The sequence below is a fragment of the Salmo salar genome, chromosome 15, assembly GCF_965601325.2.
Source record: "Salmo salar chromosome 15, fSalSal1, whole genome shotgun sequence".
Classification (NCBI taxonomy): Eukaryota; Metazoa; Chordata; class Actinopteri; order Salmoniformes; family Salmonidae; genus Salmo; species Salmo salar.
The window spans coordinates 43,155,001-43,171,325 of record NC_138305.1 but is presented as its reverse complement, the minus strand read 5'-3'; the positions used below and the strand labels follow the sequence as shown (position 1 = coordinate 43,171,325).

The 16,325-nt window shown below is 44.6% G+C and overlaps 1 protein-coding gene across 1 annotated transcript in view; it reads left to right on the top strand.

Annotated features, from left to right (window-relative positions):
* Positions 1-16,325, top strand: part of LOC106571391 (afadin, adherens junction formation factor a) — a 140,570-nt gene that overhangs the window by 60,755 nt on the left and 63,490 nt on the right. The window contains 7 exon segments of the mRNA XM_045695699.2: positions 4,612-4,807; positions 5,294-5,406; positions 7,650-7,804; positions 7,980-8,140; positions 9,185-9,342; positions 12,748-12,835; positions 13,525-13,683. Coding sequence (XP_045551655.2) covers positions 4,612-4,807; positions 5,294-5,406; positions 7,650-7,804; positions 7,980-8,140; positions 9,185-9,342; positions 12,748-12,835; positions 13,525-13,683 — 1,030 coding nt within the window.

The window sequence follows — 16,325 nt, the reverse complement described above, 5'->3', positions numbered from 1 at the left end:
AATTGCGGTTTTGCTGTTTTAATTGTTAAACATGTTCCATTTTGTCACATGCTTTCTGGCCTTTGTTTGTCCATCAGTTAGCCTACTACGGCACATCCCTCCATCTCCCCACTGCTCCAGTACAGATCTGACTGGGTCTCAGTCAGATTACCATACAAATGGTGTCAGGCCCCTCTGTTTAGCAGACATGTCTGTCCCATTCTGTAGTCCAGAGGCTCAGTACGCACAACCCTTCTACTAGTCCCCTGCCTCTCCCCACCGCTGGCCCCTTGTCTCAGGGCCACAGAGTGAAACGTCATGGATGTGGTGGGATGTACAGTATGTGTCTATAAAATGTGGTTCATCCATATAGGTCCCTCTTGCCTGTATTTCTGCTGAAGGTTTCTCATGTCAGATGAATCAGGCCAATGCAAGTCATGTTAACATAGCATTACTTCTGCTAGTGTAGCTATCCACTGGGCTTTATAGGGCAGTGGGTTTATCGTCTGACTAGGATTGCAATCATTCAGATCATAAAGGATTGCGAAAGGCCACATCTTGCGTTGGACAGATCTTATTATCATACATATAAAGCTGGTCTCTGTCTACATTGTTTATAACTAGAGATGATCATATAGTCTTTATTAAGCTGGTCTCTGTCTACATTGTTTATAACTAGAGATGATCATATAGTCTTTATTAAGCTGGTCTCTGTCTACATTGTTTATAACTAGAGATGATCATATAGTCTTTATTAAGCTGGTCTCTGTCTACATTGTTTATAACTAGAGATGATCATATAGTCTTTATTAAGCTGGTCTCTGTCTACATTGTTTATAACTAGAGATGATCATATAGTCTTTATTAAGCTGGTCTCTGTCTACATTGTTTATAACTAGAGATAAAAACCCCAGATGTACATTCATTGGCCCACTAGTGAGCCTGCATCTGGTCCAGAGGTAGACAGAGGGAGAGATGTTTTACTTGTACCAGTGCTGATGGAAGTGCCTTTACTCCTCTGCTCTCGTCTCAGGGGTACTGAACTGTATAGGCAGGTGGAGTCAGGGTGGACTGAATTCGTTATGGGATTGTTTACATCTAAATATCATCATGGAGTGATGAGCTTTAGAGTACTGCTTTGTTACAGTTAGTGTACTGTGACATGGCAGTGCCACCTGCTGGCTGATGGGCAACTACATGTTGTATATTTCAATTGGAAAGACAACTGTGATGTTGCGAAAAGCTATTTACTATTACAAAAGTAGTAATGTAACTCCTTTTGCTTGTTGGAATTCTCATACTACTTTTCAAAAGACTTCCAATTATTTTTTTAAAGAGGCTTTCTGAGGTGTCTACGAATGGAGCTTTTCATTCAAGCTCTAGCATATTGTCTGCATTGATGCTAGTAGATTGATGTCAGCCAGACTGTATGTGAAGTAGACTGACCCATCACTATATAATAACTTCAGCATGGTCTCTCAAACCCATCAGTCTGCTCTGCTGTCCGTCCATGTTTTCCTGGACCAAAGACAAGGCTCAGATTTTACCAGCATGCAGGTCCAGAAAGCCTCCCTGGCCATATCAGCTACGGTTTAGGTTCCCCTCTAATATCCCCCATTCCACTCTTTAATAATACCTCTCTCCTCCACATGACTTTCCATAAGGCTGGGTGGGGATGACAGCAGCAATATTTCTGCCCCGGGACGGAGGAGGGGTATGGGGGCTGTATATCATCAGACTGACGCTGTGCCTGAGGAGGCAGGGAGGAATTTGGGAATGTGAAGCGGGTATAGGGATGAAAGGAGCTGTATTGGAGTGAAGCTGATTTATCACCTCTAAGCGGCTCAGGCCAGGCCTCTGTCAGAGGGAGACTAGTCAGATGAGCAAAAAGTGGGAGACTATCTGTGGAGGCGGGCCTGGGGGGGATGTGAGCTAGCTGGGTATCTCATAGTTCCGAGGTCCTGTCCATAAGTGTACACGGTAACCATGCAGACTACAGACACACACAGAGTAGTGTCTTACCTCATCTCTGTCTTCTCACCCTTCTCTTTGTCAAGTCCTCTACCTTCAAAGAAATAGTTTCCGGGTACGTGTGTTTGTCTGCATGGTTAGTGTGTGTGGGTGGGATTCTTCATGACTCAGGATGCAGGTTTCCTGAAATAGGAGGGTGTGTGTGAGCTCAGCTCTCCCAGGTGTCTAGTTGGACTAGTCTGGGTCTGTAAATGAACCATAGATGACCCCCAGTCACAGGTTAGGATTGAGGTCACCTGGCACCACCCCTACGGTGAAGCATGGTGGTGGCAGCATCATGCTGTGGGGATATTATTCAGCAGCAGGGACTGGGAGACTAGTCAGGATCGAGGGAAAGATGAATCGAGTAAAGTGTAGAGAGATCCTCGATGAAAACCTGCTACAGAGCGCTCAGGACCTCAGACTGGGACAAAGGTTCACCTTCCAACAGGACAATGACCCTAAGTACACAGCCAAGACAACACAGGAGTGGCTTCGGAATGTCTCTGAATGCCCTTGAGTGGCCCAGCCAGAGACGGACTTGAACCTGATCGAACATCTCTGGAGAGACCTGAAAATAGCTGTGCAGCGACACTCCCCATCCAACCTGACAGAGATTGAGAGGATCTGCAGAGAATAATGTGAGAAACTCCCCAAATACAGGTGTTGCCAAGCTTGTAGCGTCATACCGAAGAAGACTCGAGCTTGTAATCGCAGCCAAAAGTGCTTCAACAAAGTACTGGTACCGCCTGTATATAGCCTCGCTATTGTTAATTTACTGCTGCTCTTTAATTATTTGTTACTTTTATTTCTTATTTTTCACTTATCAATTTTTTTATTTAACACATATTTTTCTTAACTGATTTGTTTAGGGGGCTTGTAGGTAAGCATTTCATTAAGGTCACCTGTTGTCTGAATACTTATGTAAATGTGATATTTCAGTTGTAATTTTTTTTAATACATTTGCAAAAAAAACAACTTTTTGCTTTGTCACGATGAGGTATTGTGTGTAGATTGATGAAGGGAAAAAACTATTTTATACATTTCAGAATACGGCTGTAACGTAACAAAATGTGGAAAAAGTGAATGGGGTCTGAATACTTTCCTAACACAAATAAGGTCTTTGTGGGATTCTTTCTCTATATCCCTCTCTTACACACAACTCTTTTTCTCTCTTTAACACACACACACCATATTGAGCGGTGGTTTTAGGAAGCAGTTTTCTCTGAGGTAAGGAAACGCACGGTGACGCTACTGAGTCCATTGTTCTGGTTGGCGTGACTTAATTCATTCCTCCCGCTGTCATTGACCGAGAATGAGTGATTCTGGTCCTTGGGGTTAGGCTGATGTCACTCTGAGGGAATGGAGACAGAGGACATGTAATACTGGACCAGATACTGGTCTGCCCAGGGGAAGACAATCACATGGGTTTTATTGTTGAGGTATAAGTATCATGTGGTTCTGTGTTGCCCCTGGCATCACCTGTAGTGTGCAGTGCTCACAACAAGGTCCTGTGTGGTCAAGCAGGCTATTTCTGTCTCTAGCTGAACAGACTCTGAGAGGAGCGCTGGAGTGTATAGTCTGCTTTGCTATCTGCCTGCAGGGCCTGCACCTGAGCTGGCTGTTACACACACACACACACACACACACACACACACACACACACACAGTCCTCCTGACCCTGAATCCCTTCTAAGGCCCTGTTTACAATTAACTCACTGGACCTTGGACACACTGGACAATTACATCCTCTATAAACTCTCCACAGAAGGCTGATTTAGCTAGAAATGACAGGCACACTGTTGATAGTTGCAACTCACATAGTTACCTGTGGGAGACAATGGGCAGTCTGTGTCTGAGACATGATCAGGTTCAGGAGTAGTGTCTGGGTGTGGTTGGAAATGAGCTCTGTATGATGCGTTTGTTGAAGGGTGCTCTGGTATTACAGACGTGACCGTTATCACTTTCCTGGCTAAGCTCGTGTTCCTCAGACACAATAACTGTAGCTTGGCAGAGCTACAGTATGAAGCGCCTGCCTGTCTATTTTCCTGAAACAAAGGAGAGCAGGTTCCTCCGGGCTCTTCTTTCCTCTCTTCCTCTCTTCTTCCCTTAGCTCCCCGTGGTGTTAGAAACAGGAACAGTTATCCCTGGGCTACTGTCCTCTTTTCTCTTGTCCCAGAGAAATCTATTCTCCTCGCTCAAATATCATCCACAGCTACAGGTTATGAGCGTAGCTTACTGCTGTCAAAGTAAGGCTATGTTAAAAAAAAAGACTGGAGCAGCAGACTTCACAGTGCAAGGAGAAGATGAGAGCAGGGGTTTAGGCTTACTCTCTTAACCAGGAAGTTGAGTTGATACCTTCTACAGTTGTTGCAGCGATGTTTGTTCATACTTTTCTGTCGGACAGCGAATGAGAGCGAAGTAGCCTGTACGTTTGACTAGCTTTGTGATCGGCTAAACCTGGGGGGGTTCAAGATGCGAAGGCAGTGTTGCATGGTGTGTTTGAGAGACGGAAAGGAAAAAGACAAACTTGACCCTTAGGTCGTCACCAGTTCTGAAGTAAAGGACAGGCCCTCACCTCGTCCTTTCTCTCCTCTTCCATCTCCTCTTCCCTCTCTCCAGGACTTGGAGTTCCATGGCGTGATGCGTTTCTACTTCCAGGACCGCGTAGCAGGGAACTTTGCCACCAAGTGTATCCGCGTGTCCTCCACGGCCACCACTCAGGATGTCATCGAGACGCTGGCCGAGAAGTTCCGGCCCGACATGAGGATGCTCTCCTCGCCCAAATACTCCCTCTACGAGGTCCATGTCAGCGGGGGTGAGTGTGGGGGCGGCGATGGTTGGATATGTGGATGGATGGGTGCGGATTTTGTAGGGTGGGTCTGTAGTAAGTAGCTTAGACCAAGGGTATTGAAGAGGGTTGTTTGGGTATGTGGTTTGACAATCTGCTTGGCATTAGCTTCTCTGTTGGGGTTACTAGACAAACACTGTTAGCCTGCTGTAGGGAGAAGACAGGAGAGCAGTATCCAACTCCCATGGTGCTTAATGTGAACTTGAGATCAACAGCCCACAGTTCAGGCTTTGAACTTTCCACTAGCAGCGGTCATGAAAGCTAATTTAGACCAGCTTCTTATATAGTAATATTTATAAACCGCAGTCCTACCACATTATGTCTATGTAAATCATGAACACTTTATCTTAAGCTTATTCTAAGCCATGTTTATGTTAAATGAGTGTATATAGCCCAGACCTAGCTAGCTGGCTGTATAGGGGTGTTAAGTGGTAGTCTCCCCCTCTCTGGCAGAAGAACGGAAGCTGGACCTGGATGAGAAGCCACTGGTGGTGCAGCTCAACTGGAACAAAGACGACCGCGAGGGACGTTTCGTCCTCAAGAATGAGAACGACATCATCCCCAAGGTGAGTGACAACAACAACATCAAGGAGCAGATCAGCCTTAGGCTAGCCTGGCTTCCAGTCTGTTTCTGCTTCAGCTAAACCAAGTACTGGGCTATATGCCGAGATTTGTGGATTCCTGTGAATTTGCGTAACACTATTGAAAAATAATAGTGGACCCAGGCAAGTCTTAGATGTGGCCATCAGTATAACTACTCCAACTGCTGCACAGCAGGACCTCAGTCATGATAACACTATCAGATTACTCTGGCTCTGTAGCACTGTAACTAAATACCCACCCATCACCACTATGATCTTGTTAGTCTATATTTCATTAGAGGCTGTTCAATGTGTTGATGTCCATCTTGGCTCTTGACAATGAAGTGCCTCCTGCTCCGAGACCTCTTTAGTGCTCTTTAGCACCCCAGAGATGCAACTGTGTTTTTCTATAGTGGAACACTTGACTTCAAGTACCTCAGCGCCCCAAGCCTCGCTTCCATTTCCTCAGACAAATAAATGCTTCTCCCTCCTGGCTTTAGTTAAAAGGCAGTAGTGTCTGGGTGTGTTTTGAGATGTGTGTTAAAAGGCAGTAGTGTCTGGATGTGTTTTGAGATGTGTGTTAAAAGGCAGTAGTGTCTGGGTGTGTTTTGAGATGTGTGTTAAAAGGCAGTAGTGTGTGGGTGTGTTTTGAGATGTGTTAAAAGGCAGTAAGTAGTGTGTGGGTGTGTTTTGAGATGTGTGTTAAAAGGCAGTAAGTAGTGTGTGGGTGTGTTTTGAGATGTATGATTGAGTTATGTGTGTAATCTTCTGGTACAGGTGGCTACACTGACCAGTGAGAGTTTAACCGCCCCTGCCCAGGAGAGCAGTAAAGAGCTCTAAAATATACACGTTTGTACACACACACACACACACACACACACACACACACACACACACACACACACACACACACACACACACACACACACACAAGCTCAATTCTCTTACCCAGACTGAAATGGTCTGTAACTCATCACTCCAGTCATAGCAGGAGGACCAGATCTTAAACCACACCCTCTCCTAAAAGTATCTGCTACTAGAGGACTCCCTAAAGTGCTGTTAGGCTGGAGTGTTTTAACCATACTAGGACATCAGAAGCATCTGGAGTGTTTTAACCATACTAGGACATCAGAAGCATCTGGAGTGTTTTAACCATACTAGGACATCAGAAGCATCTGGAGTGTTTTAACCATACTAGGACATCAGAATCATCTGGAGTGTTTTAACCATACTAGGACATCAGAAGCGTCTGGAGTGTTTTAACCATACTAGGACATCAGAAGCGTCTGGAGTGTTTTAACCATACTAGGACATCAGAAGCATCTGGAGTGTTTTAACCATACTAGGACATCAGAAGCGTCTGGAGTGTTTTAACCATACTAGGACATCAGAAGCGTCTGGAGTGTTTTAACCATACTAGGACATCAGAAGCGTCTGGAGTGTTTTAACCATACTAGGACATCAGAAGCGTCTGGAGTGTTTTAACCATACTAGGACATCAGAAGCGTCTGGAGTGTTTTAACCATACTAGGACATCAGAAGCGTCTGGAGTGCTTCTGGGAAGTGGAAAGAGAGGCAGTCCTATCAGAAGAGTCCCATGCTCAGCCGTTTGACAGGGCAGGCCTGGAACACTGGATGGCTTTAACACATCTAATGCTTTATGGGGATTTAGACTCCAACTGATCCCTTCTGAAAAGGCCCACTCTCTCGCTCTCTCTCTCTCTGCTTTCTATGGCCAACTCTATGCCTCTGTCAGTTCACATTAGGCTTTGACTATCAGCCTGCTTTTTGTGAAATGGTAAAACGAAACTACTGCCGCCAAAGCAATAAAATCCTTTGTCAGCTGGTTATTATTCTGTTTACATATGCAGCATTATAAATGCCAGTCTTAAGTATGTGTGGGACTGCCAGTTTGTTTGAACTCTGGCCATGTTGTTTTCTGTCTGTCAGCTGAATCGACTAGCTGGCAGAGTGGTGCCCAGGCCTCAGACTCTAGGTGTTAGGTAGGCCCCAGTACTTCCCTCTGTGTGGAGGCCCTGGGTCACTGAATCCTACATGGCCCTCAGCCAACCTTCCAACCACTTCCTAATACCACAGATTACCTAAATGAAACACTTAGACTAAGTGAACTGCCTCAGTAACAAACCTCACACCCTCTCCCATCGTAACCGCTCCGCTCTCTCGCTCTCTCACTCTTTTTCTTTCTTTTGTTCCCTTTCTCACCACAGAAGGCGCAGAGCAACGGGCCCGAGAGGGAGAAGGAGGGAGTGATCCAGAACTTCAAACGGACACTCTCCAAGAAAGAGAAGAAGAAGGAGAAGAAGCGAGAGAAGGAGGCGCACATTGCTGACGGAGATGAGCAAGCACTGAGCAGAGAAGATGGGTAAGGAGGGCAATGTCACACGCTTTATATAGTGTTTCCTTACTTAGTCTTGCTGGTTGAAAATGATATAATTGATGAAGAACGTCCCCACATCCACCTGCTAGTGTATTAACATGCATGGTAAAGCAAATGGAGCAATGGAGCACTTCTGAATGTATTTCTCCTGCTCCTCCAGTGAGAACTCCAGACTGGCAGCGGAGGTGTACAAGGACATGCCAGAGAACAGCTTCACCAGGACCATCTCCAACCCTGAGGTGGTGATGAAGAGGAGGCGGCAGCAGAAACTGGAGAAGCGGATGCAGGAGTTCCGCAGCAGCGACGGCAGGCCAGACTCGGGTACACTCACCCTGACTGTCTGTCAATAAAAAAACTTAATGTGTTATTAAGATTTTATTTGAACAGACTATAGCAGTGTGAGGACACGTGTGAGAGCCGAGCCTGTGCGTTTGTGTGTCTGTGTCAGAGTGAAGTCCAAAAGCCATTGTCTCTGGTTCTTGTCGTGTCCCGTCTATGACCAGTAGAGAGAACCCTGTCACCATACTGTAATTACATAAGTCCTGGATCAGTCAGAGCAGAGGTCCACTCTAACCCGCTTTAGCCAATGTCCTCTGTGAACACCACACACTGTCTGGTACTGCCAGTCCTCACATCTTGTTCCCTGTGGCTTACAGCCCTCTGCCAACCAATGGAGGAACAGCAAGCTGCAACACCAAAAATGGCCGCAGGAGTTTTTTTTTCTTCTCCCATAGTTAGTGACGTATAAAATTGGTCCGCCTGACCTCTGCATCCCAAAGCTTTTTTGGTCAAGTGGTTATGGTGGCATAACTGTTTTTAAAAAGGCATTCATCTGGTAGTGTTTAGAAGAAGTCAAATATTGTTTTGAATCTAGGGTAATCTAATCCTAGTTCTGTGGTTAGGGGCAACTTTCTACCTCCTGACACTTCTTTACCCAGACTTTCTCCTTTTGAGTGTTGCCCAGATCTCCAAGGTTATGTAATCTGGAGGCCTCAGCCTTCTGGTCTGGTCAGCCTCTGCCTCTTCACTCCCAGCTAAATGCCCCTCTCTGGCACAGCTATAAACCTTTATCCCAGTTCCTCCTCATATTTCCTCTCTATCTAGTCCCAGTCCAGAGGAGTAAAGCCCTGTGTAAAATAGGCCAGCAGTTTAGGCCTACAGCCCTGTCTTTTAACTCAACTCAGAGCCAGCGCTTAGTCTGAGAGAGAAAGATAAAAATAAAGTGTGTGTGTGTGTCAGAGTGCTGATTGGGAGATATACTGCTATATGGAATATTTCTACAATGGAAAGTAAAATATCTCTAATAGATTAACATAATCCAAGGAATATGCTCACACGTGCGAGTGTCCTGTTTCTGTCTCTTAGGGGGGACGTTGAGGATCTATGCAGACAGTCTGAAACCCAATATCCCCTATAAGACCATCTTGCTGTCCACGACAGACATGGCAGATTTTGCTGTGGTGGAGGCCCTGGAGAAGTACGGCCTGGAGAAGGAGAACCCCCGGGAGTACTGCATCGCCAGGGTAAGAGTCAGCACACCACACCACTCCATTCAACACAACTAGACGTTACTCTACCCCATTGGAAGCCAACCTTGGGCCTGGAGAGTTACAGGGGGTTTGGGCTTTTATTCCAACCCAGCACCAACCTGATTCAGCTCGTCACACCCTAGATGAGCAGTTTATTAGTTAAATCAGGGTTGTTACTGTTGGGACAAAATCCTTGCACACCATGTAGCTCACCAGGACCAGGGTTGGTGATCACTCCTCCATATTAGCCTCACCTACCAAGCTTCTAGATCCCTCAAACTAAACTCTGGACCTCGAAGCCAGTTCCACTGCGTCCCTCTAATCACGGACTGATTTAGACCTGAGACACTAGGTGTGGGCAATTACTTATTGGGTAGAACAGAAAACCAGCAGGCTCCGGACCTCGTTGGCTAAGAGGTATATACCCCGTTCTAGATATTACTGTACACCAGTCGGGGTCGTCAAAATAAACATTTTTTTTTTTTTGGAACATAACAGTGAGTACACATTATTGTATAGGACAATATACAAATCTTTTTGAGTAAGATAATGTGAAAAATACAATTTTATTAAATGTATTTTTTGGTTTCTTTTCATTTTGATAAGAGATTTAAATGTAATGGGGTTATTTGTTGACGTAAAATTGAAATATAGTGATTTTTTAAGGTTGTGTCGTTAGATTTGGGGTGGGATGGGGTCCTCAGAAATTCTGGGGAAAAAATGGTGTATCAGCTTAAATTGGAATACAACTGCTGTACACAGTTATACAATATGACAGACTCACCTTTCTCACCTTGTATCTCTAGTTTTATAGCATCATCAAATCACACACCCACTTGTGGTCAGAGTTTTACAGGGAACACTCTCTTAGTTTGGGAGCACAGTTCACAAAAGTGAAAAGTTTGTATAGTGTCTTCAGAAAGTGTTCCCACCCCATGACTTTTTCCACATTTTCTTGTGTTACAATCTGAATGTAAAATGTATTAAATGGAGTTGTTTGTCACTGGCCTACAAACTAAACCCAATAATGTCAATGTGGAATTAGGTTTTTCACATTTTCTTACAAATTAATAAAAAATGAAAAGCTGAAATATCTTCAGTCAATAAGTATTCAAACCCTTTGTCATGGCAAGCCTAAATCAGTTCAGGAGTGAAAACGTGCTAAAATCACATAATAAGTTGCATGAATGACTACCTCATATCTGTACCCCACACATACAATGATCTGTAAGGTGCCTCAGTCGAGCAGAGAATTTCAAACACATTCAACCACGAAGACCAGGGATGTTTTCCAATGCCTCGCAAAGAAGGGCACCTATTGGTACATGGGTAAAAATGGAAAAAAAAGCAGACATTGAATATCTATTTGAGCATGGTGAAGTTATTAATTACACTTTGGATGGTGTATCACTAGACCCAGTCACTACAAAGATACAGGTGTCCTTCCATCTCAGTTGCCGGAGAGGAAGGAAACCACTTAGGGATTTCACCATGAGCACAATGGTGACTTTAAAACAGTTACAGAATTTAATGGCTGTGATAAGAGAAAACTGAGGATGGATCAAAAAAATTGTAATTACTCCACAATACTAACCTAATTGACAGTAAAAAGAAGGAAGCCTGTACATAATAAAAAATATTTCAAAATAGGCATCCTGTTTGCAGCAAGGCACTAAAGTAATACCGCAAAGCAATTAACTTTTTGTCCTGAATACAAAGTGGCGTGTTTGGGGCAAATCCAGTACAACACATTACTGAGAACCACTCCATATGTTCAAGCATAGTCATGGCTGCATCATGTTATGGGTAGGCTTGTAATCTTTAAGGACTGGGGAGTTTTTCAATAATGGAGCTAAGCACAGGCAAAATCCTAGAGGAAATCGAGGTTGTCTGTTCTCCACCTGACACTGGGAGATGAATTTTTCTTTCAGCAGGACATTAACCTTAAACTCGAGGCAAAATCTACATTGGAGTTTCTTACCAAGAAGACAGTGAATGTTCCTGAGTGGCTGAGTTACACTTTTGACGAAAATCTATGGCAAGACCTGAAAATGGTTGCCTAGCAATGATCAACAACCAAGATTTACCCAGATAGACTCAGTTGTAATCACTGCCAAAGGTGCTTCTATAAAGTATTGACTTCAGTGGTGTGAATACTTATGTCAATTATATATTTCTGTATTTAATTTTCTGTATTTCCATGTTTTCGCTTTGTCATTATGGGGTATTGTGTGTGTGTGTGTATATGGGTGAGAAAATAAATACATTTAATCCATTTTGAATTCAGGCTGTAACACAACAAAATGTGGAATAAGGCTAGGGTTATGTATACTCCTTAAAGGCACTGTACATATACCTCACAAGAGGAGCTTATGTCACCCTTGTGTAATACCCACCCCCAAACCGCCATGCTGTCCTATTTAGAACATGGAGGTGTGAGTAATGAATGAATGAATGTTTGCTTGATTTCCCCTCAATTTGTCTCCGTGGTGAACTAGAGGACAGGGTGGGTGTGGCCGGGCCACATTTTAAGCTGATTTAATGTTTCTGCGGGAACTGGCCTAGGTCCTATTTAAACCCTACATACAGTATTTCATCAGCCGGCTGCACTCTGTTTCTGTGTGTGTGTGTGTCGCTCTCACTCCCTCTCTCCTTCCCTTCATCCGTCTCTCTCCGTATCTCCCATCTGGCCGGCCACACTCCTCCCTGTGGTCTGACAGATTAAAGCATGAAGGGGTCTGTTGGCACAGGCCTTTGTTTGATAGTAATTGAATTGCATTTCTCCAAAGTGCCAGGTCAGCAGATGTGATGCTGTGTGTGTGTGGTTGCCGGGTAGGGATAGCAGAGCAGCAGAACCATGGCTGGCCTAATATCGCCTGTCATCGTGTGACAAACATCTCCATGCTACAGCGCCAACCTTTGCCGCCTCACATCCCTGCTGCCTGACCGCCTCGGTCACAGCCAATCACATTAAAGCAGTCCCTCCTCCTTCAGTCCCTCCTCCATCCGCCTCTCATTTATACATCTGAGTCATTAAAAAAGGAAACATTTAAAATGCTCCGATCAGACATGGAAAGTGCATTTGCCTCGCCAGAGTCTTGTGTTGGACAGGTCATCACTACAGCCAGAGTGAGTGGAGAGTAGGAGGGAGAGAGGTTATGTCTGGAGCATGAGGAACTGGAGCATTCTTAGGGAAAGGGAGAGCAGCCAGCTATTGACTAACATGCTAATGTGCAATAATCATGTTATAAAGGCTGGTTTGGTACACATCCTTTATGACCCCTATATACATTATAAATGAGCTTTATGAGGTATTCTATGTGAATTATTGTTTGGTTGAGTTGGAATTTGCTGTGGAATGTGTGGTTGTTTCATGGGTGTGGTTTTGTGGTTCTGCAGCACACAGATGACAAGTCTGGGAAGGAGATCATCCTGGACGATACAGAGTGTCCTCTTCAGATCTTCAGAGACTGGCCCAACGACAGAGGTAGGACACCACAGCACTACGGGCCCAATCATACGTTCAGATCCTGCTTGTATCTAAAGTTTTACAGCACCTCTTCCATTGACAGCATTGCATGATTTATACACAGCCAAAAGCTCATTGTAATTAATAGTGAATCTACACTGAACAAAAATAAAAACACAACATGTTAAGTGTTGGTTCCATGTTTCATGAGCTGAAATAAAAGATCCCAGAAATTTTCCATAAGCACAAAAATATTAGTTTTGTTAAATTTTGTGTACATTCCTGTTTGTGAGCATTTCTCCTTTGAAAAGCTAATCCATCCACCTGACAGGTGTGGCATATCAAGAGGCTGATTAAACAGCATGGTTGTTACACAGTTGCACCTTGTGCTGGGGACAATAAAAGGCCATAAGCTACGGACAACAACATTGCATTTGATTGATTTGACAATTTGAATGCACAAAATTAATATCACGAGATCCTGAGGCTCGTTGTGACACCCATTTAAAAGAAAACGTTATCTGTGCGCAGCAGATGCATATCTGTATTTCCAGTCATGTGAAATCCATAGATTTGGGCCTAATGAATTGCATGTTGCGTTGAGGATAGTCCATTGTCTGTAAGGATTGTATTGTTTTTATCTGAAATCCCCTGTCTATACTGCCCTCGCCTGGTAGCTCTGGGTCATAACGCATGTGGTGTTTCAGGGGACCTAGTGTTCCAGCTGAAGAAGAGACCTCCAGACTACGTGCCAAAGAAGGGCCGCAAGCCAGAGGACAAGGGCCCCAGGGGGAAGGGCATGGACGTGCCCCTGCATGGGTCTCTACCCCCAGAGAAACTGCCTTACCTGGTGGAGCTCAGCCCAGGTGCGTCATACACACGCACTGCAGATCACATATATATGTAGACACACACACTGTTGAACAAGAACACACACACACATTCCCAGCCGATGCCAAATGCTGGCGTGTACAGAACTGCAGTATGTAAGACAGTTAATTCTACTCACATAGCTAACAGAACAGTATAATCACTGTGATTGCGCATTGACATTCACACACCAGTAGAGGAATGGTAGGCAATATGGACCAAACCTGATGCCCTGAACTCTCTTGTCTTCTAACAAGGTAAGTGAGGTGGGCCCTAGAAGCATCTCTTGCCAAGTCGACTGTACCTAGGCTTGGGCGGTATCCAGATTTTCAAATCGTCATACCGTCCTTCTCTCATACCGGGATTTAGGGTATTACCGGCATAGCACTCAGGGGGCGCTAAAAACGCAAGAAAAGCCCATTTGGACCTCTATTATCAGAATGCTAACAAAATTAGCACCAACTAATAGCGAACTCACATAGAAGCTGTTAGCTAAATGCTAATGAGCGAAAACGAACTTAAAAGAATTGCAAGATGAGCAAATCCAGCTCATAAAGTTTTACAAGCACAGCTAGTGTAGCTACCGAATCACTTTCGGTGAGTGTGGACATTTACAAGCAAAAGTGAACGAGGCAAATTGTGCAAATGAACAAAGTTGTGGTGCATGCTTTTCTGAAGGAAAAGAAGAACTGAGGGGGAAAAACACTATGAAGGACCGGAAAGAATGGCCGCTGTACAGAACTTATCCATAGCTTTTTGCATCCAAGTGTAACTTCATCACCTGGTGTGCTGCACAGCAGAGACTCACCGATAGAGAACGCTATGGACTGACAAGCTCCCGATTTCTCCCGCTGTGCTATTTACAAACAAACACGTGACTGGCTCAACTGGTCTGGGGAACAATGGAAAGCTTCATGATGTAAAATAATGTGACGGGTGAAATGAAGTTGCACAAGTTGACTGCAGGTATTAACTTAAGTAGCTACAAATATTCACATTTATTGAAAACTTCAAATAAATAGTTTTGATAGTATTGAAAAACCATCCTTTTGCTTTTTCCAAATGCTCCATTATGCGGTATACTTCCCAAGCCTAACTGTCCTCGCGGAAGACACATTTCAGTGGAATGTATTCAGTTGTACAACTGACTAGGTATCTTCCCTTTCCCACCAAGAGAATGCTTTCAGGACTACAGTAGCTGCTGCTCGTATTGCCTAGGTCAGGGATGGGCAACTTTGATTGGGGTTTTAGGCTGGGTTTCTGTACAGCACTTTGAGATATCAGCTGATGTGAGCAGGGCTATATAAATACATTTGATTTGATTTGATGGGGGTGGGGGCCACAAAAAACATGGAACTCATCATTAGGAGTCTGGGTACCCCCCCCTCCTCCCCCCCGAACAGCAAAGATAAAAATGTTTAGTTTTAGTACATTTTCTACAATTCTACATATTTTGTTAGGGTGGAGGAAAATGTTAGCAGTTTTTAATATAACTAATGATCAATGTACATGGGTAATTTGACCATGCTTACTACAGGTTTAGATAGTCTATTGTCCAGCTAACTTACCGGTCACCCCCCAAACCATAGCTGACATGGGCTAATTGACTGACTGCTGATGCACAACCACATTTTGAAGTAGCACCAGTGTTGAGACCCTGGCTGAGTCCCCCTCCCTCTACAAAAAGGCGCGGACCACCAGTTGCCCATCCCTGGCCTAGGTGTTGGTTCCAGTGTGTGTCCAGTACGATGGTCAGTCCTCACTGATGGGCTGGCCCAAACAGCTGCCTGTTTCCACTGACCCCCTCTCTCCATGCTCCCCTGACCAACCTTACAACCATGCAGTGTACTAACCCTGTCTCTCAGAACCATTTTTAACCTCCTCAGGGATTTGATTAGTAGTTAAAAGATTTGAAGGTTTGCATATATTGCCACAAAAGAGTGTGTCTCCCAGGCAAGGGTTCTCTGCTCTTTCTGCAGGAAAGTGATTCAAGGTGTGTGGAGGGTTTAGGTGAAGGCTGTGTGTGTTAGTGTGGATTCTGGGATTTGTTTTAGGGCGCTGCGTTTTCTCCTTGGTGCAACATTTACACCCCATGCTGTGTCTTCTCTCTCCTGGCTTCCTGTGGTGTGTTCTCTGTCGCTACTACCTACTGCTGTGTCTTACTGCTGATCTTACTGCTGTGTCTTACTGCTGCCGCCTCTGCATGTCTGCTCACCTAGGGAGGGGGAATCACTATGGCTACTACACCTATCGGCACCACGAAGGTAAACCTACCGACCACCCACGCCTCTCCACCACCACACCCATCTACTGCTGTGTTTCTCTGGATAGAAGTTGACTTGTGGGAGAACCTGCCCTTAAGTACAGATCTAGGATCAGATTACCCTGAAGATGATTGGTTATTCTAGTTTTGACCATTATAGTGACGGCAAAAGATCTGACCCTGTATCAGTGGTTAGGTGTTAGGGTCAACTCCTACCCGATCTCTGAAGTTTCCCTTTGGCATTGATCTAGGATCAGCTTCTCCTCCCCAAATGCTCACTATAACAATTCCGTGAAATGAAACCTTAGATCAGTGTCTGTGGGCAACTGAATGCTACTGGCCTGAATGCCTTGTTGATCAGCCAATCAGAGCAGG